This window comes from Ammospiza nelsoni, chromosome 4 (assembly GCF_027579445.1).
Source record: "Ammospiza nelsoni isolate bAmmNel1 chromosome 4, bAmmNel1.pri, whole genome shotgun sequence".
NCBI classification, from domain to species: Eukaryota; Metazoa; Chordata; class Aves; order Passeriformes; family Passerellidae; genus Ammospiza; species Ammospiza nelsoni.
This window is the reverse complement of record NC_080636.1, coordinates 61,062,332-61,084,872: the sequence shown is the minus strand read 5'-3', so window position 1 is coordinate 61,084,872 and position 22,541 is coordinate 61,062,332. Positions and strand designations below refer to the sequence as shown.

The window sequence follows — 22,541 nt, the reverse complement described above, 5'->3', positions numbered from 1 at the left end:
CACTTGGCAGGCTCAGAAATCTTATACTCCCTATCTGACATTCAGAAGAACCATTCTCAATGTGGGTTTTTTTCCTGTTCTGACTTTTGAAGTCAGAAAGAGATCAAACACCCAGATTGGACAGCCGCCTAATACAGCCTCTTTGTAGATTCTTTCCAACACTATTAAAAGAACAAAGACCTGAACACTAATGAATTTGAATACCTTAATGTGACACTTTATTACAGCCACTTGCTGAAGCTAGTAAGATAAATTTAAGGAAAAAAAAAAAGGAGAGATGAAAGATAACTTGGTGGGTTGAAGGATTACATGATTATTTTAATTTAAAGATGAATGAGTTCTTTGTTTAAGACTTCATTTATTTGTTTGGAGAAGTTTCTGATATGATGGTACAGGTAACTATTAGAAGGGCTTGGGAGAAGGCAGGCAGCAGACTGAGGCTGTTTTCTGTCTTGTTGAAACACTGCTTTGATTCCAAGTAGAGTAGGGTAATGCCTATGCTGCAGCTGTGAGCAGCATTTCCAATGCTTTGGTGGGCATGTGCTTTAGATTCTTCACACTTTGGAAACTGTATTTTGTTTAGGATTTTTTTCTTACTTACTGGTTCCTGAAGGAGCCACTGTATTTAACACCAAAACAGATGAAGAGAAGCTTACACTCTGAGACTGTACAAAATGCACCTTCAGTGTAATGTGCGCAATGCTGAAGTCCAGAGTCCCAATGTCTTTTGCTTGCTTTTTCTCTTTGATTCCATTCTCCCCCTTCATTCACTGTTGGGTGTTCAGTGTGTTTTTCTTTTTTTCCTGGTATTCAAAGTGGTGAGAGCAAGCATGCTCAGGGATAAATTCTGTCCTCTTTTCAGTATCTGGGGAATTCAGGCTTATCATTCCCAGCATATTTAATTGCAATTAACTGTGTCAAGCTCTTATGGATCAATGCTAGAGCAGATCTTAGGAGTACTGAAAAGCTGAAGCACACAGCAACATACAGCTTCTCCAGAGGGCAAGAAGGACAAAGACAGAGATGGGCAGGCAAAGCTTTTAAACAACACTTACCAGTCCCTCAGTTCCACTAGTACATGACAAGCATTAAAGCAGGCTCAGGTCATGGGCACTATGAAAAAAGAAACAGAAAAGTAAAAATCCAAATACAAACAGATGTGTTAAAATACACCAGTCTCAGGGCCTGAGGTCAAATGAAAGTACATCTCCTTGTTCACTTGGAACAACGTAAGGAACCAAGGGTTTCCATGGTCTCTGGAAAAGCAGAGATATAAACAGAGATAACAGAAATATCAGCTTCTCTGCCATCACACACCCCTGCCCACCAGCCCCAACCAGCATGGGTGTCAGCTGCACCCTGGCATCCCTCCCCACTCCCAGGTTTATAGCCAATATCAAGCTGAACAAAGCTACAGGTTCTGAACCACCCAGGTAAATGTTTGGGCTGTTCCAGTGCATGGCCCAGGCAAGCAGCAGAAGGACCAGCACAGGTGCTGCTACACTGAGCTTTGCACACATAGCTGAGGGGGGAAGGGGCAAGCTCATGTGTTCCTGCTGTGACAAAAAGAGGGAAAAGATGAATGGACATAGAAACAAACAGCACCCTGCCCTAGCTCTGTGCTTCTCTCCCTTCTGCTTTCCCCCAGTGGGGAGAAGTAGGGTGAGGTGGAGATCAGCAGTCTGACCTGCCTGCCTCATGCTCGGTGGAAATCAGACAGGAACAGCTCCCCAGCATGAACAGAAACATCCATTTCAGTTCCACTCTGCTGTGATTTTCTAAAGCTAACCTGAGAAGGCAGGAAGGATCCCATTCTGTGACGCTCCAACAGCAATGGCTGAGTTGTTAGCAATTAACCCCTTAGGTCATTTAACTTGTTCTTTGAAAGACACCAGCATTGTATTGCACATGATAAAATATAGTTAGAGACACTGAGTCACATCAAATTAGCTCATTTGGGTAGGTCATAGATCAAAACACAAATGAGATGTAAGATCGGTTAATATGCCAGAAGCTGCCAGAACTTTTGCATTGAAATGTATGATTTGTGGAGCCTTTAATAGGGGGGTAATTGCTTCTTTAATTTTAATTGAGGTGTTTCACACAGTAATTTAATTGCAGAACAGGGTGTAGTGTACAGTTTGGTGACCCAGTTGGGTTTAAAACTGTATGTGATATTTATCCACATTCATGGCTTTAATTAGGAACTAGAGCAAGGGGGAAAGGATCACTGAGTCAAGAGGCAGAAGAGAGTGTCTTGCTGAGTCAAGATGACTGTGACACAAACTTTACTCAGCTGCTCTTGCCCAGGCAAAGGCTGGTGGAAACCAGGGACTTCTACAAATAGGCAGTTCCATCTAATTGATTATTAATATGACTGCTGTTTGTGTTGTTTCCTGAGAGCCTCTTATGTTTTGCAGCAGTTATCCCTTAATTGGGAGTTCATGTGTGTGCATTTCCATGCAGGTGTGTTACTGAGACAGTGTTTTATATTCACAGCAGGAAAATGAGCTCCAGGAGAGACAAGTAGAAGCGTTTGTGGCCACAAATGCTAATTGCTGTAAAGTGGCACTGTCCTTTGCAGTGCTTGTGACATACAGCAGAACTGCCTTTGGGTGTCAGGGAGAGGAAGAGAGGGGGAGGCAGGTTTGTGCAAAGAAGGAGCACAGCCCAAAATGAATGAGGGCTGTTCATCCTTTGCTTTGGAGAGCCTTTGGGTAAGGTCTGGCCATGCAGGCCTGTCCTCCAAAAGTACAGGATGAAGCACCCTGCAATTGTCAACACCTGGTCCCCTACATTTCTGTCTCTCTTAGCATTCATTTTACCCCCCAGCCTACTGGTGGGGGGTCAAGTCACTCTTGCAAAGTGTGTGACATAGGTTGCAACCTCCTGCTTGAAGGACAGGTTTGCATTTGAATTTGTGCTTTCCTGGGAAGTACCCTGACTACTAGATTATTAGATAGCCTTGTTCTTATATTTCCTACCAGTTCATTTCCACAGTGCAGAAACTCATGCCAAGGGGCATAGGTCTTCTTGCAGAACTGCTCTTTTGGAGGCCTGACTTTTCCATGGAACACACCCCTGAACTTTTTAGTCCAGTTCCACTGATGCCAGTGTAAGTGAGGGCAGAGCATGCTCCAAAGTGAATCCAGTTGCTGTGTGATTCAGTTCAGGCACAGATGATCTGTGGGATTGGAGAGCAGTCAGACTTCTAGTTCCTCCATGAAATATTACAATGGGAGATTTTCTACAAGAGCTCTGACATGAACCCTGCTAGCTTATCCTCTTCTCTACAGCTGTGGCAGACAGCTCTGGGATTATGGTTTAGCTAACACAACCTATCTGTCCATATGCCCTCATGGTGCCAAAAGTGCCAGTCAACATGTGGGCTATGGGCCTCCAGTTCAAGCTCCTCTTTCAGGTGGGAAAAGAAGCCCAGCAGCTTCTGATGGCCACATAGCAGGTGCTGTGGTTTTCATATTGCCATGATCTGGTTTTGAATTTGAGACTCTGAGGAATAAAGTTCTCCATCTGCTGCTACCATTCCACCTCAGAAGTTTATTCTGAGGCTTAACTTCCCAGTTTTGCATAAAGCAAAGCTGTGATGGGGCTGGAGACATCCAGCATCTGTACGTACACCCTGCAAGCAGAAAGCTGGATATATGTGTAATTACGGAAGTGTTTCCACAGCAGGAACAACAATTCTCCTTATTTGCAGCAGAAGCACAATAAGAACAACTGAACAAAACACCGTGGTGGTTTGCATTTGCTGTCTCATTCTCAGTATGTTTTGCAGTCTCTCAGAGCTGTAATTTCAGTTGCTTTGGAGATCACTTCTTTTTCCTTTTATTTTCAATCTTAAATGCGTATGAAATATCTTTCCAGTAAATATTACATAAAGGACAGCATCCTCTTCAGCAGATAGTTGCTGGGATGAAACCAGATCCAAAATCAAATAACATTCTTCAAAGAGGCACTCAAGTCTCACGGTACCTAAAATTGCTGCTGGCTCATATGAAAACTACTAGAGTTTTCTCAGTCTCACTCAGACATCTTGTACTGTGTCCAAATTGGTAGTTAGTCGGTTAGTTTGTTTCACAAATACCTTATTACTGGAATGTGTGTGTGTGTGTGTGTGTGTTATACAATCCAGGTGAAGCCAGGGAGCTGAGATTTCCCTGTGGCTGTTGGAGGTGATGCCAGCTCAGCAGGGACTGCTGCAAGGTGAGCCATGCCACTGGGACCAGCTGGCACAGCTGCAGAAAACACCAGCCACAATCCAGAGTGCATGGGGAACCAGATGGAAAGCAATCCTGCTGTGTCAACCAGGCATGGGGAAGGCACGGGTGCAATGTTCTCGCCTTCCAAAATTACAAATTGCCTTTCATCAAGGCAAGTCTCTTGCTGCTCCCGGATGTTTGCATCTTGTTTCTTGTGGAACATTGCACTGGCGGGCTTTGCTTGTGTCTGGAGGGTAAAAGACTTGCTGTTTGCAGCAGGTGCTTCTTGCTCTGCAGGTGACCCTAGCACAGGTTGGTGCAGAGAAAGCAATGAGCAATGGGGATCCAGAACTCAGACCCTGCTGACTTAGCTCTTGAGATTGCCAGATGTGTAGGGAACATCTCTTATGATCAAGAGGGCAGCATCTAGATGAGATCATATTCTTCTTCCATCCCTGGGTTTCTTTCGGAGCAGATGTGTTTTTGCTCTACCAGTTTCTAAAACAGTCACACATATGCAAGTGTGCCAAGAGATTTGAGTGCCTAGGAATGCTGGTAACTTGGTATGGCTAAATTTGTATCAGCAATTAGCTTCTGTAATAGGTTTTCCTGCATGTGTAATCGCTTGTGTGATTTATGTTCCCTGTGTTCATTTAGTCTGCACAGAAGCCTGGCCTGGCTTTGCAAGTCTTGGTGTCTGTGTGTGCTGCTGCTGTAAACACCCTGTGGCAGCACAGGGCTGGCCACAGCTCCCAGGTAGAGCTGAGGTGTTATTGCATTTTTCTGCTCTTGCTGATGGTCTTGCTTTTCATGTTGGGTGGCATGTGGCAGGTTCCTTCTGTTAATTAGAACAAATGTGCCAATTATGTTAATGTATCTCCCGATACCAATCAGTGAATGATTAGAGACAACACATCTGTCTCTCACCAGGGAGCAGGATGACAGAAAAGACACTACAAGGTGTGTTGTTCTAAATTAGGGACACCTTGGATCGTGCCTTCCCCTGCTGGCCACAGGGACAGCTCAGTCTCCTGCAGGCTCACTTGCCAGCCCATTAGCAGCCCTGGATGTGCAGCTCCAGTGCAGCTGGCAGGATCACTGTGCCTCATGGAACTGCAAGTTGTATCCAGAGTGCTAAGGAGCTCTGGCCAACAGGTTGCTGGCTCCAGTGTGCTCCAGCTTCTCAGCATCTGCAGATTCTGTTGGTCAAGCTTTCATTCACCACTCTCACATCTCAACTGAGCAGCCTTCTCTTGCTTGTCAGTTTGCAAACATATAACAAAAATATCTTCTTGTGTAGAAAACTAGCAAGAAGAGAAAGGCTTTTGTGTCTACTTTGTTACAGAGGTTTAGTATATGAGAAAAAACCCATGTATGTTGTTGTAATTGTAATTTTCCATAGCTGTCATCCCCCAGAGGGTACACTTACCCCATCCTTCATGGCATAATTTTTGCCAATTAAATGATTGCTGTTGTGATAAGGAAAAAACGGATCCCATGCTTTTTCTACATATATGCATGACCATCAGTACATTTATCAATAACAGCTGGAGGGATGTGCCTGATTTAATTGAATACATAGAACTAGGTGCATGTTCAGGAATTGTTCTGATTATAGCTAGTAAATATACATCCTTAATATTTAGGCAAAAGCAAACATCTACTCTAGAACATCTCAAGAGAGATGAAAAATTGAGGCATGAAGGTGTGATTTGGTATCACCTTGAAGTCAGGCTTTTGTGCACTTTGAAGAGTCCATTTATATCCTGCTGGTCCTCTGTCCACTTGCCTGCAGGTGTGCAGATCTCTGGCACACAAGTGTCCAGTGCCTTAGCTGCCTGTAACTATTATTCAGGCTGCAGAATTAAATTCAGGATAAGTTTCTGCACTGACTGAATTAACAGCCTCTTTCAGCAAGGGGGCTGCACCTTGGGGAATGACATGGCATCAAAAGAGATCGTTGCTTTTAACTTCTGTGATAACAGTTTGCATACTTGTCACTCATAAGTCAAGCTGTCTCATTCTGCTTGCTTCTCTTCTGTATTTGACACCTGATCTCTTCCTACTTGCGTGACAGAACAACCCTACTCCCATCTACTCCGGTTACCTCAAAAAAAATTAATCTGAGGTTTGGAGGTGCTGAGCACTGCAGCCACCTGCACCATAAAAAATAGGTCCAACAATAATTGAAAATAAGTACCAACAACAGTTTCACATATTGTAGTTTGCTTAATTAGTCCCAATTTCTACAGGGACTGAGGGAGAAAATACAACAACTAGAGGGGTGTTCTTTTTTTTGTGTTGCTCTACTGATGGCTAAAATATGTGTGGAAGGAGACTCCCACTGCTTGTCAAATCATCCATCAGTTCCTTCCTTCAGATTTGACATTAGAGTTTGCAACATTAAAAGACAGCATAAAAACCTGGATGCCAGAAGACTGAAATAGATATATTTAAGAGATACCTTGTAAAAGAGATGGCATTTAGATTTGCACACAGTACTGATGTACTGGCAGAAAAAAAAGACATCATTTTGTTCTTCAAACTTTTGCTGTTAGTAAATTCTGTGAGACATTAGGTGAAAAAGGATCTTTTTCCTAAGAGATTTGGTGTAGAGCCAGAGGCAATATACTGAATTATACAGAGCTGCTTTGTTTTGGGATTTTTTTTTTATATTGGCAACTTCTCTTTTCATATTATCTTTGGTGGTTTTGCGGGGATGATAGGGAATTCAATGCTTACAGCTTTAATTTTGTCTACTCATTTGAGACCCAGATTGAATATGTATGGGTGTTTTTGCAGAGAGAGAAAATGTTGCAGAGTAGTGGAAAAAAGAACCATGTGCTTGGGCATGGAGCCTTGAGGGTACCAAAGGCTGCTAGAATATATTCTTGGATGGGCATACCAGAAATATTTTAAACTGAGCCTTAGACCATGTAGAATGTAGTCCTGTCCTTACTGGTGTCCTGGTGTCCTTAGTATGCAAAGCAGAGGAAGAGTACAGGCAGATTTGAAAGTGGGATATACACAGCCCTGGCATAACCATCCCAGAAATAAACAGTGACATTAAAACCAAAGAAATACCTGGGTTTTGTGGGAGAGGCAGCAGTTAAATGGCAGCATACCACTGATGGAGATAAGCTCCTGGCTTGTTTTGCAGTCTAGAATTCATGCAGACTTGGCCTGCAGGTGAGCAAGGAGCTAAATATTGCCATTGACTGAACAGGAATATGTCTGTCTTGATTACACTTGAAACCTATTAGGATTCAAGAAAGGCGGAAAAAACAAGTTTAGTCATTCTGTCAAGGAAAAACAGATTATTGACTAAGAGCTTGTATCTTCCACAGTGAAACACTATTGTGATAGTGACAGAAATACAGCCTCCAAAGTTTTATGTCTTTTTCTTCCTCCCCTGTTCCTTGCAGACACATGTATCCATTTCCAGAGCCCTTGTTGCACCACTGTCTTCCAGCTCCGCAGTATCGACAGCTGTGAGGCTGCCACATCCCACAGTGATGTGCTGTGAAAGAGGGGTTTAAATCAAGCCTTCCTTGTAGCAGTGGCTCTACATTCACTAAAGGTGTAAATCTCTGGAAGCAGCTCATACCTGAAGTGCATCCACCCAAACTGGAGTAGGGGAGCTGGAGCTGGAGCTGCTTAAGGCAGGGCTAAAGGTGGGGAGTGGGTGGTGGGCACCTGTAATCCAGGCCCACACCTGCCAGCACTGCTCTTGCAGCATTGACTGGCTTTGTCTGGGGGTGAATTAAGCCCTCTGTGTTGAACACCAGGAGAAATCGTTTTTTCTCACCATGGTTTGGAGTAGTCTGTACAACTGTCTCAGGTGGTTTTTGGGGTATGTCAATGCTTGGATAGTTCCTCAAATGTCTTTAGAAAAGTGGGGCTTGTGAGAAAAGAACTTGGCAGCTAGCACCTCATGAGTCCAGTGGGTTGATGGTGGTTATGTTTTTCTTCCTTTAATTAAATCCTGGGCACAGGCTGAAGGGATCCAGTGATGTGAAGGTCCAGCTTTGATCCATCCAGGGCCCCAGTCCTGTCCTTGAGCTCACTCAGTTCAAATGAAAACGAGCTACTAGATTTGCAGCCAAATTATATTAGAGTGGCTCACAGCAGTCAGCTGGGATATAACAGGGTGTTTTCTAAGGAAGGCAATAAAGAGAATATTGTCTAGACTAAAAATCTCATATTAAAAATATTTTTCTGTGCAACCAAGGAAATCATGCTTTATTAAAGTAAAATATAGCTTACACAAATAAAGAGGAAAAATAAGCACTGATGTCCTTGTGATTTCCTATTTCCTTGGTAACTGACTATTTTGCTTCATTCTCATTGAAGCCAGACAATGTGCATGTGAGTGCAAATGCACTTAAAAATATTGGGGTTTATGATTTGTTAGTGCTACCCACTCCAGTATAGAGTCTCATGGTTTTAGACCCAGGTCAGGTACCTACAAGCTTACTGCATTACTAACTGCCTAGTTAGGCAAGATAGGAAAACAGTGGGTGAGATCTGTGCCGATTTAGGGTTTCTGGTGTTGTAGGAGAATTTTCTGTTTGCAGTTGTGTTCCTAAGATATCACCCTTTCTTTTTGCCTTGTTTCTGACTCTGAAAGCACAGACCAGCTTTTCCCTGTACAGTACCTAGCAGCCTTTGAAAATGCATTGATGTTTTCAAGGCACGGCAAGACAGCTGTTGAGTGGGTGGGATGAAAGTGGGCTGGAAGGAAAGGGTAGGCATGAAGAGTGTTCTCCTGCTTTTCTGCCCTGATGTTTTGTTTCAGTTAGTGACGTTCATCAGGTGAGTCCTTTGTCACATGCCTTGGCTTTTAGTGTTTTCTGGGATGAGCAACGCAATCACAGATACAGTGTCTGTCCATATTGGTGTGACTTGCTGACTCACTGCTTCCCCTCTGACCCTTTGAAACCCCAAGGTGGAGTGGCTGAAGAATGAAGAGGTGATTGATCCTGTGGAAGACCGAAACTTCTACATCACCATTGATCACAACCTGATCATCAAGCAAGCCCGGCTTTCTGACACCGCCAACTACACCTGTGTTGCAAAAAACATCGTGGCCAAAAGGAAAAGCACCACAGCCACTGTGATAGTCTATGGTAGGTGATGCCTTGTACTGTTGCAGGTGGATGGACACACACTCAGAGCAGGAGGTGGGGCAGGAGGGGGGTGCACAGTGCCCTTGTGTGGCTCTGGCTGCAGTCAGTGCCCAGGCTGGGCTGCCTGTGCTGCCTGGTAACTTGCAGCCACACACAGGGACTGCAGTCAGGGGCACTGTGAAATCCCTCAGGAGCCTGATGACTTGCATTATTGGTGACAGGCAATGGTGTTAAAGAAGGAAGATCCCCCTGCACAAACAGCCTCCTTGGAGAGAAGGGGGCTGTTCCCCTTGCTGTAACACACACTGGCTGCAAACAGCAAGGAGCCACCAGGGCACATCCTCCAGTAGGAGTGTCCAAGGCATGGCTTATTACCAACACAGTTCATGTTCTTAGTGACCCTTTTCCGAAATAAGAGTGAAACTGGTAGAGAGTTTGTGCTTCCAGTGACTGGTAAGAGTGTCAGAGCTAATCAGAATCCACCATCTTCTTATAGCTCTTTAAATAAGCTTAATTTTTGGTGCCTACTTCCAAAACATACCCTGACACCATTCTGGGACTGCAGTTCGTAGGCACACAGCTTAAAACTAAATATCAGGGGAATATAAAGCATGGGATAGCATTATTCTGTGTCAGCATCCACAGTCCTGATGTGACTGAGGTAGGCCATGCTTTGGGAAAGGATGGGATTCCCTCCCAGGGTCTCTTCCAGCCTGTGTTGTGCTGCAGCTCTGTCTAACCAGTCCAAGCCTTTGCCCCTGCAGAGTTACTTCCCCAAATGCATTCCAGGTGGGGGCATCCACCAGAACAAAACCTGCTCTGATTATGTGCCAGCTGACTGAACTGGTGTTTCTTACAATCAGCTTAATTATAGGATAGACAAGTAGGAAAAAATCCCTATGATTATCCCTAATATTCATTTCATATTCAGGGTAGCAGTTAGATTTAATTGTAAGCAGTTGCTTCTCTGAAGTTACAATGAGGGCTTTTTACTTCAGTTTTTATAGAAAACTGACTGAATTGAGTTGATTAGCAGTGCTTTTGGTATCGAGGGATGGACCATGTTTTGTAACTGAGATGAATGCAGAAACATAAAGATGTAGGCATACTATAACCCTTCCTCACACATATAAAAAATTTTTTTCAAAAGTGTATTCAAGAGACATGTGTAGGGAGCAGGCGTTTTTATGGGTTTTGCTGCCAGAGCTGCTTAAGGGTTGTGCCATATCACAAACATTTGGGTTTAGGGAATCCGAGCAGTTAATGTGTTATTACCCATACCTGACAATCACAATATTATGTAGAAGAGCACAACTCCTTCTTCATTCCTCCATCTATCCCAGAAACTGTGATGGATGAAAAGGAGAGTCAGTATAAATAACTTCCCAGAGATAGATATCTTCCCAAATTCCAACAGAAAGAAATGCAGTTAGCATTAGCTCATTCTGAACAGCTTAGGGAGCTGCTGAGACATTTATGTATGCACCAGCTATGTCCACAGAGGGGTGAGTGAAGTCCTGGCATCCTGAAGTCACCTTCTTGAAAGAAAGGAAAAGAAAATTCTTGATATCTAATCAAAGCATGGGGGTCTCTCAGCATGCATAGGTGATGGGTGCATCTGAGCATGAGTGGGAGCACAGGTTATCTCCCTCTGGAAAACAGTGCAGCTTTCAGAGCATGGGCTTCTGGCTGCCTGAGCTCTCTGAACCTGCAGGGATTTTTGTCATACACACTCCACCAGGCGCTTAAGGCCGGGTCAGGTTGGTTTTCAGGATAAGGCAGGTCACCTGCCAACCCTAATAGTCATCAAGTGATATTTTTCATTCAGCATCAGCATTTCTTCAGCTTGTACAGTGACTCCTGGCATGCACTTGGTGTGCTGGAGATGTGGGTTTGTGCTGTTCAGTGCTGTTTCTCGTGCCACGTCTTGTGGCCACTGTTCGAGGCCTCATGACACAGAGCCAGAAGCTCCCTGGGGCTGCCCAGGCTGGGCTGTTTGTGTCAGCATGCTCTTTTTCTCCTGCTTTGCAGTGAATGGAGGCTGGTCCACCTGGACAGAGTGGTCTGTGTGCAATAGCCGCTGCGGGAGAGGCTTCCAGAAGCGCACGAGGACCTGCACCAACCCTGCCCCGCTCAACGGCGGCGCCTTCTGCGAGGGCCAGAGCGTCCAGAAAATAGCTTGCACCACTCTGTGTCCAGGTTCAGTATGAACAGCACACACAAATACTTTGTCTGTCATCAGTCATTTCAGAGCACTTGCAACGGCTTCCTTTTCATTATTAATAAATCCAGCATCTCAGGGAATTAATATTCTAATGTAGTGCATAACCAGATAAAATAGTGAGCACATCATATCAAGCAGCACAGGTTCCAGCCCTTCTTTTGCACACTGCTTGCACTGTGGTCTCAGCTCTTACAATTCAGGAGATTTGGGGAGCATTCAGAGCTTCAAAATGTAGGAGATAAAGGTTGAAAGCTCTGGAAAAGAATTGGGATTTGAATATAGAAAGCAACTGTGATGTAAATATATTTGCAATGCCTGTTCAGTCCAGCTGTCTCAGCAAGTAAAGCATCTGGGATGTGGATATTAAATTTGAGGCAGATGTTTACCTGACATATACAATTGTCAAATACAAAGGCATTTTTATTGGTGGAAAGAAATGTGCATCCATACTTTTGGAAGTTATTTATATGTAAGCTTCTGAAAAATACAAAATTGTTTCAGGACATGAAATGTAGTTGCTGACTTCTTGTGATAAAATTCTGCCATCTGTCCTACTGTCCAGTGCTCTCCTACTACTGACCCACTCAAATCGATGGCAGTAAGGCCATCTTCAGCTTGTGAAGTTTGGTAATCCAGCTCTCTCACTGGAACAATTTTATATATTATTCTTCAGCTGTTCATTTTAGTGTTTTTGAAAATAATTTACAGGGTTTTGAAAGGTGCTAAACACATTCCTGGTTCTGCTCATGTGAAATAAATTGGTGCGTCCAGAGATTTTTTTTAATAGAGAATATTTAACATTAAATATCTTCCTATTAAAGAAGAATTTCTGGAAAAGTCTAACCTGTGTGTTAAAAATGCCACCCTCCTGCCACAAAATTAAATCACAGATTCCTGGCTTGTTGCTTGCACACTTTGAGCACAGATAAACTGGTTAGAAGTTTATGTAATGGGGAGGAAAGACCAGACATGGGGCTGGGGCAGAGAGAAAGGAGATGTGGGGGTGAATGTGCATTTACAGGCCAGAAGAAGAGCAGGCTGATGATTCTTCTGCCTTGCCAGGAAGGGCTGGGAGTTGCAGACTGGCTTGTGCTGATATGTGCATTGTTCTGCCTTGGTCTCACTGTTGTGTCCCCTAACAAGTTGTGTCCTCTCCTTGTCTCAGTGGATGGCAAGTGGACATCCTGGAGCAAGTGGTCCACGTGTGGCACGGAGTGCACCCACTGGCGCCGCAGAGAGTGCACGGCCCCAGCTCCCAAGAACGGGGGCAAGGACTGCGAGGGGCTGGTGCTGCAGTCCAAGAACTGCACGGATGGGCTCTGCATGCAGGGTAAGTGCTCTCTGCAGGACCTGGGATGCGTGTGGCAAACCATGAAATAACTGCAGATCAGCATCAATGACCTAAACTCACAAACCATTGTAGGAGAAATGAGTTAGGGACCAGTTCTCAACCAGCCTGGACATCCCACTCCTCTTGCCTGGAACATGGAACAGTGAAGAATTAGAAAGAGCCTTCTATTGCCTTCCCTCTCCACCAAACTGCCCTCCTCTCTATATTGGCTCAGCATCTGTCCAGAGAAGCTTGGCAGTGGTTCTTACAGCGCTGCAAATGGAAAAATAGAGCATTTAGAGCAAAGCCAAAAGAGTAAACTTGGCCAAGCAGATCAGCTTCTGGCTTCTTACTGTCAGGAATGGTGAGTGCATGTGTTTCTATTTATAACAGTTACGCTCCTTTTTCAATTTCGGGTGACCTGTGGTAGAAGGAGGTACACTGTATCAATGCAGAGCTGATGCAAACTTCCTATCTGGTTGCCAGCATGCTGCAGCCTCATGAAGATCAGCTTTAGCACTGAAGTCTATTCCACCTGTGCCTATTCAAGCAGTGCTCCTGCCTTTCTGACTAATAGAGAGAGAAGCAAAGAAATGCAGATTTTGAAGTGTAATTCTGACATACACCAATGAACAATTATTCAGCTCTACATTTCATCCCTTCTCAAAAATGAGGTCTTCTCTGCTCTGCTGGTGCATCAAAACTCCCTTTCACGTTTCATTAGTGAGCCAGAATCCTCACATACAGCTCTTTCCAATTCCTTCATCCCATCTCTCCACAGTACTTCTCTGTCAAGCCTCAGCTTTCTGTTGTCCAAAGAGTTGTGGCTGTACCCATCCAGTACATCTGTGTACAGATCATAAAATGCTTTGAGTTCTATCATTAAAAAAAGGAGTAAAGAATTCTTATTCTCTGAGGCAGTTTACTTTTGACTGAAATATTCGTGATGACAGAAAATGACATTACCAGCTAATAAATTGGTCAGCTAATATATAGCTCTTTGAATAAGGGCTATATAGGATAGTTCCTATGTTGGTAGTGATCTCTGAGCTGCCCTGTGGCACAGCATGACCATTTACTTTGAGGTTTCCCAGATTTACAAACATCTCCCTCGATGAGGCTCACACAAGCATTTCCATCATGTTAAAAGCTATTAGTCAATGTCAGTGGTCTATAAAGCTGTAATCCCTCTAAACACTTGTTTTTATGGTGAAATTGGAAAGGTAACATTCAGAACTCCTCTCCTTTTCATTTCTAAGGATAAGGAAAAAAATCCAGCTACATGTTACTATACAATACCTTGGTGACTTTTATTGTAGGGAAGCTAATGCAGCCCTAGTTCCAGCAGTGTTAATAAGTCATTATGGCAAATTAGGAGGAAAAGATGCATTTCCCCACACAGAAGAGCTCTTCACTATCAGATTATATTTAGACAGGTGTATGTCATCTTTGTGTATGTGCATAAAGAGAGCCATTTAAGCAGAAATCTTGTGGAAAAGTAGATATAATAGTACAGCAGAATAAAAGCCCTGTAGGGATCTCATTTATCTGTTGATGGTATATTGCATTTTATTTGTGAAAGTGGATGCTGAGCATAAAGTAGAGGTCTTCAGCAGGAGAAAGGGTGAAACTGTTGTGAATCCTATTCTGCTTCATATATATGTATATAAAAAATGGTAATGAAAAATATGCAGTCACATAATGACCTGCTTAGCTCCAGGGGCCGTGATAATCCTTCAGTGCTGGAATTTAATGGCAGTGTTTTAATGGTGTCTTTATACTCTCAGGGTTTCATATACCTGTAAAACTTCCAGTCCTGCTCCCTGATCCATCACTGCTGAGAAGATTGATTTGCTGTACTTTGTGGCTGTGTGCCTGCTGCTCTCTCTTTCTCTCCCCCCTTCCCTCTCTTTTTCTTTATTTATCTTTCTCAGTTTATGCAAAATCAATCTGAACACTTACATTTTTGCTTGTGTGGATTTAAATTCTTAGAAAATCTGCCTGCTGAGCCAGGAAGATGCACAGCATTCCTTTAATTCCTATAACAACATGCCTCTTTCCACATTATTTGAAGCTTTGGTGGTCTGGCCTGGAACTGACAATTCTCTTAGCCTGGGCACCTGTAGATTCACAACAGTCTTTTCCAGTGGCTTCATGCCACTGGATCTGGCATGGCACATGTGGTGTGGAGGAAGCTTCAGCCACCTTTTCTCTGTGGCCACAGCCTCCTGGGAGATCTGCTGGCCAGCTGCTTACCTGCACCGTAGCCAAATGCTGTTTCTAGGTGCCCTGATGCTGCCTCCTTGCTGCCAGTCTTTAGTGAGAGCCTGAAGGTTGACAACATGGGTGTAGTTGAGGTCAAAGAATTAGTAGGCAGACACTCTGCCAGGAGTCTCTAGTCTGTTGCTCTGACAAAAACTCACTTGTAAATATATATCTCTATATAGCTGCGTGTAAAAGATATCCTGGAAAATGCTGGATTGAATGAGTCTCATTTACAAGCCCTTTCTCTTCCAGTCTATTATTCACTTCAGTAGCATCAGCTGGATAAATCAATAAGCTTTTTCATCAGACTGCCCCTGCTCCAGCAAAGAGCACAAGTCTGCACCACTATTGATTTCTGTGGGGATAAAAACAGGGGCGCTTTCTCCATCCCTTGTAATTACAGTATTTTACACCCAAAGCTGTAGTTTGTGCTTACCACTGACTGTGGCATTTCTCATGCAACTCTGCTGTTGCATTTATTCAGACTAATCGTCTTGCTGGTACACACATACTCTCCCATATCCAGTAGTTTGTGTTTTTCTGTTAACATGAAGGGATGAACAGCCATTAAACTAGAGAGCCCATAGAGACCCAGCAGGCTGAATTGAAGAGGAAAAGCAGATGTAGTGAAAATTTAGAGCAGTCATTGCTATTTTAAGTTTTCAAGTACACAATATTGTCTAGCAGTTCCCATTATAACAATTTCATAATTCCCATAATAGCATTAATAAGATCTTCTGGAACAAAATCTGCTGTAGGTGTAAGAAGAATTGGCTGGTTACCACCCACGCTAGTTGCATTATTGCCTCCATAGTTGCATTATTTCCCACTTGATGTGTGAGTACCGTGGTAAATACTTCAGTGCAAGGAACAACACTTTTAGAGGCACGCACTGCATCTCACAGGGGATTGCTGTAAACTGAAGCACTGCAATTAGCCCTTCACTTGTATCACCTAATGACTTTGGTGGGTGTTCTGTGCAGGGAATGAGAAAGCAAAGCACTCTCCTGCTGCCTCAAACTTCAGTACAAGTAGTTCCCTTCACTAGGTCACAAACATTTTTAAAGCAATGTACCAGGAGAAGTGTTTTGCTGGACTCAGTCTGGAACGAGTGCGAGATCACTTGTGTGGTACAAAACTGCTGCTTTTGCTTTGCATTATGTGTAAAATTCTGCTGATAGTCAAGAAGAGGGGCACAAACATTGAGGAGAGTTAGCTGTGCTTCATGGTTATGTTGAAGGCTTATTACCTGAGTTGTGACATGCAGCTGTCGTGCTCACAGCAGGTCACATACATCCTTTCTGTTGAGGATCTGAAGTTACAGTGTTCAGATTTCCATTGTCCCTGTCCTGAATGAGTAAGTACAGCAGGTCCATAGGCATAAGGTTGGTGCCTGCTGGTCGTTTAGGCTTTTCTGAAATCATGCCTGGGATGTGCAGGGTTGGCACTAGCTCAGAGGGAGAAAACCAGTGCCCCTTTTTCTGCTCACTCTTGGCTTTAGTCAACCACTGTGGCTTTTCATAAAAGGCTGGCTAAGTTGTGCTTTAATTTTTATTCTTTTCTCAAAACACAAAGCTAACTCTCTTACAGCAACAAGCAAGATAATACAGAAGTACATGTTGTTGCTTGAGGACTATGGGTTATATAGTTACACAAATAGTACTGTTGCTCTGTGAAATAGAATTGCTTACTTTATACAGTCTCACGATATGGAACAAAAATCTATCATTGAATAGGAACAAAAGGAAATTTCCATCTGGGAATCATTGCCAAGGGTCATTAGATTCAGTACGGAATTTCCCTCTGTTTCTTGAGCATGAAAAGACTATGTGCTACTGTAATTAAAAAAAATGGAAGAAAATATTCAAAATATCTTCACTTGTTGGTACAGTACTCTGGACTAGGTCTCAGGTCACTCTGATGGTTTCCCTGCATGCAGCTTAACTACCTGGAAATGCAAATAGCAGATGCACCACTGGAGGAAAAGACACCATACCATGGTGAAGATGTTATTACACGACTAGTAATGCCATTCCTTCTTAGAAAAGGCTGCTTTCTAGTCAAGAGTGAATTGATGTGATGTGGTGGCAGCAAATCTGTATTTGCTGAGTGCTCTGAAATCCTCCTCTGAAAAGCAGTGTGAAGTTCATAAGGTTCCCTCTTGCAATGATAGCGCCTAAGCAATTGAAAAAGATGCAGTTTATCCTGCTTGGACATTAAATGGCAAAATGCTTCTCTTTTTCAGTCTTGTCTCTGTTTATACAGATCGAGTGGAAAGCAAAGTTATCCTGATACCAGCATCTCTTTCTTTCCAAAGCATCCATATTCTGCACATGTCCTGCTTGGTTAATGCAACATGTCAGAAACTCTGATGGAATCAGAATTCATTTCCCCTTTTGGCTTGATTTTAAAGCAGGCATTCAGGGAAGAATTACAGGGCCGAGCAGCTTGATGAGGACTACAGGTCCACCAGAGCAGATCAGTGTGCAAAGGGCAGGGGTATGTTTTCCAAGCTCCAGAAGGTAAGCAGAAGTCTCTCGAGGGAGACTGCAACAGAAGCCTGTGTGTGCAGAGGAATGAAATAGAACCTTTTATTAAGAGCATGTGGGTCAAGAGAGAACTTCTAATGCATTCAGGCTGTCAGCATAATGACACAGCCACCTGGTCTGTTTTGGCCTAGCAGGGGGAGTTCATTCATTTGAAGCAGGCGTCTCATCTGTCCTAGAGGAAGTTTTCCATAATATTGTTTTTTGATATGAGTAAAGGGATGTGTTATTCCGTTTTCTACCCAGCTACTATGTAATGGTGTGGCAGCCAAGGGAGTTTATGCACACATCTCAGAGTTATGACTCATCTCTATTTTATTGTAGTGACATGAAAAATCCCTTGCTGAGAAGCATCCGTGCTCTGATGGGCTCTGTGCAATTGAGAGCTCTTGCCTAGAAAACCAACTGCTTGAAGCAGATAAAAGTGTTGGGAGAAAGTAGAAATGCAGAGCCACAGGCAGAACCCAGGGCAGGACATCCCTGTGTCTTAACCCCAGTCAGTTCAGAAAGAGCCACCTCCTCATTATTTTTAAAGAAAGCAAGTGCTGTAAGATCTCTAGGCTGTTTTCAAAAATCTGCACTAATTAAAAAAAATAATATAGCTATGCAGAGAGGAGAAAAAAGACAACCTTGTCCATCTCTACTTTTCATTTTTCTTTATCCTCTTAGGTTTTCTTTTATTCTTCCCTATTCCTCTACACATTAAAAGCTCAAAAAGTTACTCAGATAGATGAAAGAAGAATTCAAATCTTATGAAGTCTAACTGATACATTGATTTAATTGTAGAAGAAAACCACCCCATACAGAGACAATAATGTACATTTATATTAGCCTTGTCATATACAAAGGCAGATATATTTAATGATTTTTGCTTTTCTGTCAGGGTGTCAGGCAGGGCAAAGTTACATAAGCACCTGAAGGCTCATCAAGGAGTAAGTGAAACAATTAGAAGTAAAACTCAGTGCTATCTATTTCTATATCTGGACTAACAAAATTATTGGCAGCATGCTTAGATGAAAACTCATACTAGGGAAGGAAGTTTCTAGAATTTAGGAAACAAACATTGAGCTAATCAGCTGATTCTGGAGTCTCTGGACTTTCTGAGGTTGTAGGCTGGGGAGTACAAGTTACGTTATGTGTGAGCATACAAATCTGCCAAAAATTTTTATACCTGTTCCATGTGGATAAAGTATGCTTTCCATGACCCTTTTGCTCCAGAATTCTTAACAGTTTTGATCCCCTCTCCTAGATCCTCTTCCAATTGTCCCTTCCTTCATCTAGCTGTTTGCCATGGATCCTCTCTCCAGTGGTGTCCCTTGTCCTCATTTCAGCACTCTTGTCCCACTGCAGCAAAGTGAACCCCGGGAAGTCTCTCTAGCATTCAGTCATCGCAAGAGTGGAATTTACAAAGGCACATCAAGTGACTTGCAGTGCTAGGAATGTGTTTGCTTTTGCTGTCAAACATGCATAACAAACCCAGTGCTGAGGTCCTACTAAAGACTGACAGAAGATTTAACTAAAAGGTCAAAGTCCTCAACTGCAGAAGACCGTGTAATGTCAAACTTGGATATTCCAATCCACATCAGATTTTAGCCACAAATTATCCTTCTCTTCCATCTTCCCTTATTCCCATATAGATGTCATGCATGTTTAAATTCAGGCAAGACCTTTCTATCAATGTTAAAAAAATGTCAGGATCTAATTTAAAATGAAAACATAATTGCAGACTTAATTATAGAATATCATGAACTCCTGTTCAAGGAGAGAACAAGAGAGTGTCCCCATTGAATTCAGGAAAGATCTGAGATAATACACAAGTAAATAATCAGTCACAAAACCTCAAGCTCCCTGTTTATTAGCCCACCCTGAATATGCCAATAATTAGTCCTTCAGAAGGGAAGTAAATTGCTGTGCATTATCTCTGGGATGCCTGATATCATATCTGACCTTCAGCATCATTACTACAGACATGAAGGTCTTTCTTTAGAATAGAAAATGTAAAGAGGGAAAATCTTTCTGTCTACGGGAAATCTTTCTGTCTGAAAGATTTTTGCTGTGCCAGGGACTCTGCTGTTGGTTTGTTTTTTTGTGTTTTTTTCTAATTTTCCTCATCAAGCTGCTCTGCCCTGTAATTCTTCCCTGAATACCTGCTTTCAAATCAATTAGAAATTTTTTTCTAATTTTTTTCTTATTTTTTTCTAATTTTTAACCACCACAAGTAAGGTATAACATATCACGTCTTCTTGGTCTTGTGATACATTTCCTGGGAAATAGCAAGGGAGAGAAACAATTAGCAGCAAGTAGAGTTCAAATTTTATTGTTAATACTTTTCCAATCTCATTAGCAACATGTTAAGTGAACATGAAGCCTTGATACTAAACAGTCAGAATATGGGGTTTACTCTAAGATTACTCTTGTACCATTAACTCTGCCCCTTGTGGAAAAAAAAAATGCTGGAAACATGCAGTCTCTGGTCAGTGGAACTTGCACAAAGCAATTTAAAACTCCTGAATGTCAAATTAAATCTCCTAAATTTTTTTTTTGTAAGCTGGGAATATGTGACTGGCCATCATAGATGGAAACCTAGATGGACTTAGATGGAGGCCAAAAGCATTGCAATGTATCTTAATTAATATTTTGAAAGTCTTCTCTGAAAGCTTTGAGCCTTTGCACACTATACTGATCATCTAGAATTTCCTTTAAAAGTACTGAAGAAACTCAAGCAAGCTGGTGATAGCTGTAGGAATGATAGTGAATGAGGTAAGGCAGAAGGAAACAGGACTGGTAATGCAAGGTCACAGCCACAGTGCTGCAAACACTGCAGGGACATATAACTTTTTCTTCCTTGTCTCAAAACCCTCTCTGGATAATGGAATTCAGAATATAGAATTGATGAATGTCTCTTCCCATGAGTGCAAAGAAACCTGAAATTAGGCTGACATGGAATTGAGAATGGCACTTTACAGGGAAAGGGAGACTGGCTGAATTTCTAGAACTTGGAATTTGGAAACAGCAATATATACTTGGGGGGAGTTGAGGATTTTTTTACTCATTGAGATCCATTGAACTAGAAATTAGCAACAAGAGAAAAAGTTACTAGGGTTCTTAAACCAATTTTATTCAAACTTTCCAGTATAATTTATGAGACTGAGACTTATTATAGAAAATTCCAGCAAAACCCAAAGATTTAAAATTATATTCTGAGCTACTGGAGCTGGCCCAATGAGGAGGGTAATATGATTTAATGCTGAAAGAAGACTTCATCTTGGGAATTAATAACAGAAGCAATTTGGTGCAAATTTTTTGGTTTTGGTGTGAAAAATAATTACCAGCATGCTAGCTTTGAGTTATCAGATACTGGAATTCATCTGATGTGTATGTATCACAGCAAAAAAAAAAAAAAAAAAATTACTGAGTTGTTTCAGTTGTTTCATGTCACGTTTTACACACCACACACTAACTTTAAATCATCCAAGAACTACTTCCTTCAAATGTTAAGCATCTGCATGTAAGAATCAATCTCTGTTTCTGTTTCCTGAGAAAGGAAGGCAGCAGTTGAATGCATGGCATCTTGTTTTCTCAGAGGTGATTTGAGGGCATTGATGGAGCAAAAAGGGGGAAAAGTGCTGCTACAATTTGTTATGCTCAACCTGTTGAGTTCTTTGCAAAAGGATGATGTTCTTGAAGCACCTCACGTGGTCCGGCTTTCAGAGGGACCATGGAATTACTTGAGCTCAGCTGTTTTTGAAACTGCTACAGAGAGAGTAAAGAGAGTTTGTAGACGAGAAGCAAGTGGTACCAGATTAAAGTATGATGCATTGAAGAAACTAGCAGTTATGGTGTGCTTTATGCAATCTTCACCTTATTAAAGGAAAGTGCAGGTCTCCAGTTCTCACTGATCTCGATAAAATCTCAAACTATGTATCATTAACTGTGACCTCAACAGCTAATGCTATAAAACTATTTCTTTGTAGAGTAATTGTAAATATTTTCTTACATATGACCCAAACTGCCCTAGTAAATTAGTGGCCAGAAATATAATCTTGAGCTGCTTCACTTGTTTTACCTATATAGTTGCCAAAAAGAGGGAAAATAGGCAGGAAAAATACAAACAGAAAACTGTGTCCTTTTCTTTCTCTCTTACTTAAATATTTTAATTTCTGCAAGCAGCAGAGTAAACTATTTTCATAATCTGATCAGTTCACTCTAAAATTGATATTCATTAATACAAATTCAGCATGACTAGAAAGCTAGCAAAACCAATTATGGACCAAAAAGGGAAGCCAAAGTTTTCTCTGCATGAAGCCGTGACTTAGAGTTTTATACCACAGGGACAAAAATTCTCTTTAAAATATTCCAGTTCACAGGCCAAGGCAGTATATTCCCATGGCTTTCTAGGCAAAATCAAACACAGGATTTCAGAATGCCCATGGTCATGATCCTGAGCTCCCAGGCTGAGCACCATGTGTGTATAAATGCCGATGAATATGCTGAGGAGTAGATTCTTTCCCAGTGGAAGAAGAAGAGGTTAGAACAGTCATTCTGGTGACTCTTTGGTGACAGTCACATGCAGATATGCTGAGGGCTGCTCAGTGACACAAAGCAGCCTCTCTTGCCTCCAGGGGCCTCAGGCACAAATGTGCTCCCAGAAGGTCAGAACAAGACATGCAGGATCAGAATGCTCAGGCTAGACTTCCAATGTTTGGGGATCATCTGCCTTCACAAACTGCACCAAACTAATTAAATGAGCTTGACAATCTATTCAGTTAAATGGTTACAATTTCCCAAATCAGTGCCAAGTGTGACTGATGCTTTAATTGAGTTAGA

General features: G+C 42.4%; 1 protein-coding gene across 4 annotated transcripts in view; it reads left to right on the top strand.

Annotated features, from left to right (window-relative positions):
• The window catches only part of UNC5C (unc-5 netrin receptor C), a 244,064-nt gene that overhangs the window by 188,047 nt on the left and 33,476 nt on the right, over positions 1-22,541 (top strand). For 2 of the 4 annotated variants that reach the window (XM_059470213.1, XM_059470212.1), the window contains exons 5-7: positions 9,169-9,349; positions 11,381-11,548; positions 12,739-12,903. In XM_059470213.1, the coding sequence (XP_059326196.1) occupies positions 9,169-9,349; positions 11,381-11,548; positions 12,739-12,903 (514 nt within the window). The remainder of the gene's footprint in view (positions 1-9,168; positions 9,350-11,380; positions 11,549-12,738; positions 12,904-22,541) is intronic. The other 2 variants (XM_059470215.1, XM_059470214.1) reach the window with 1 other exon arrangement.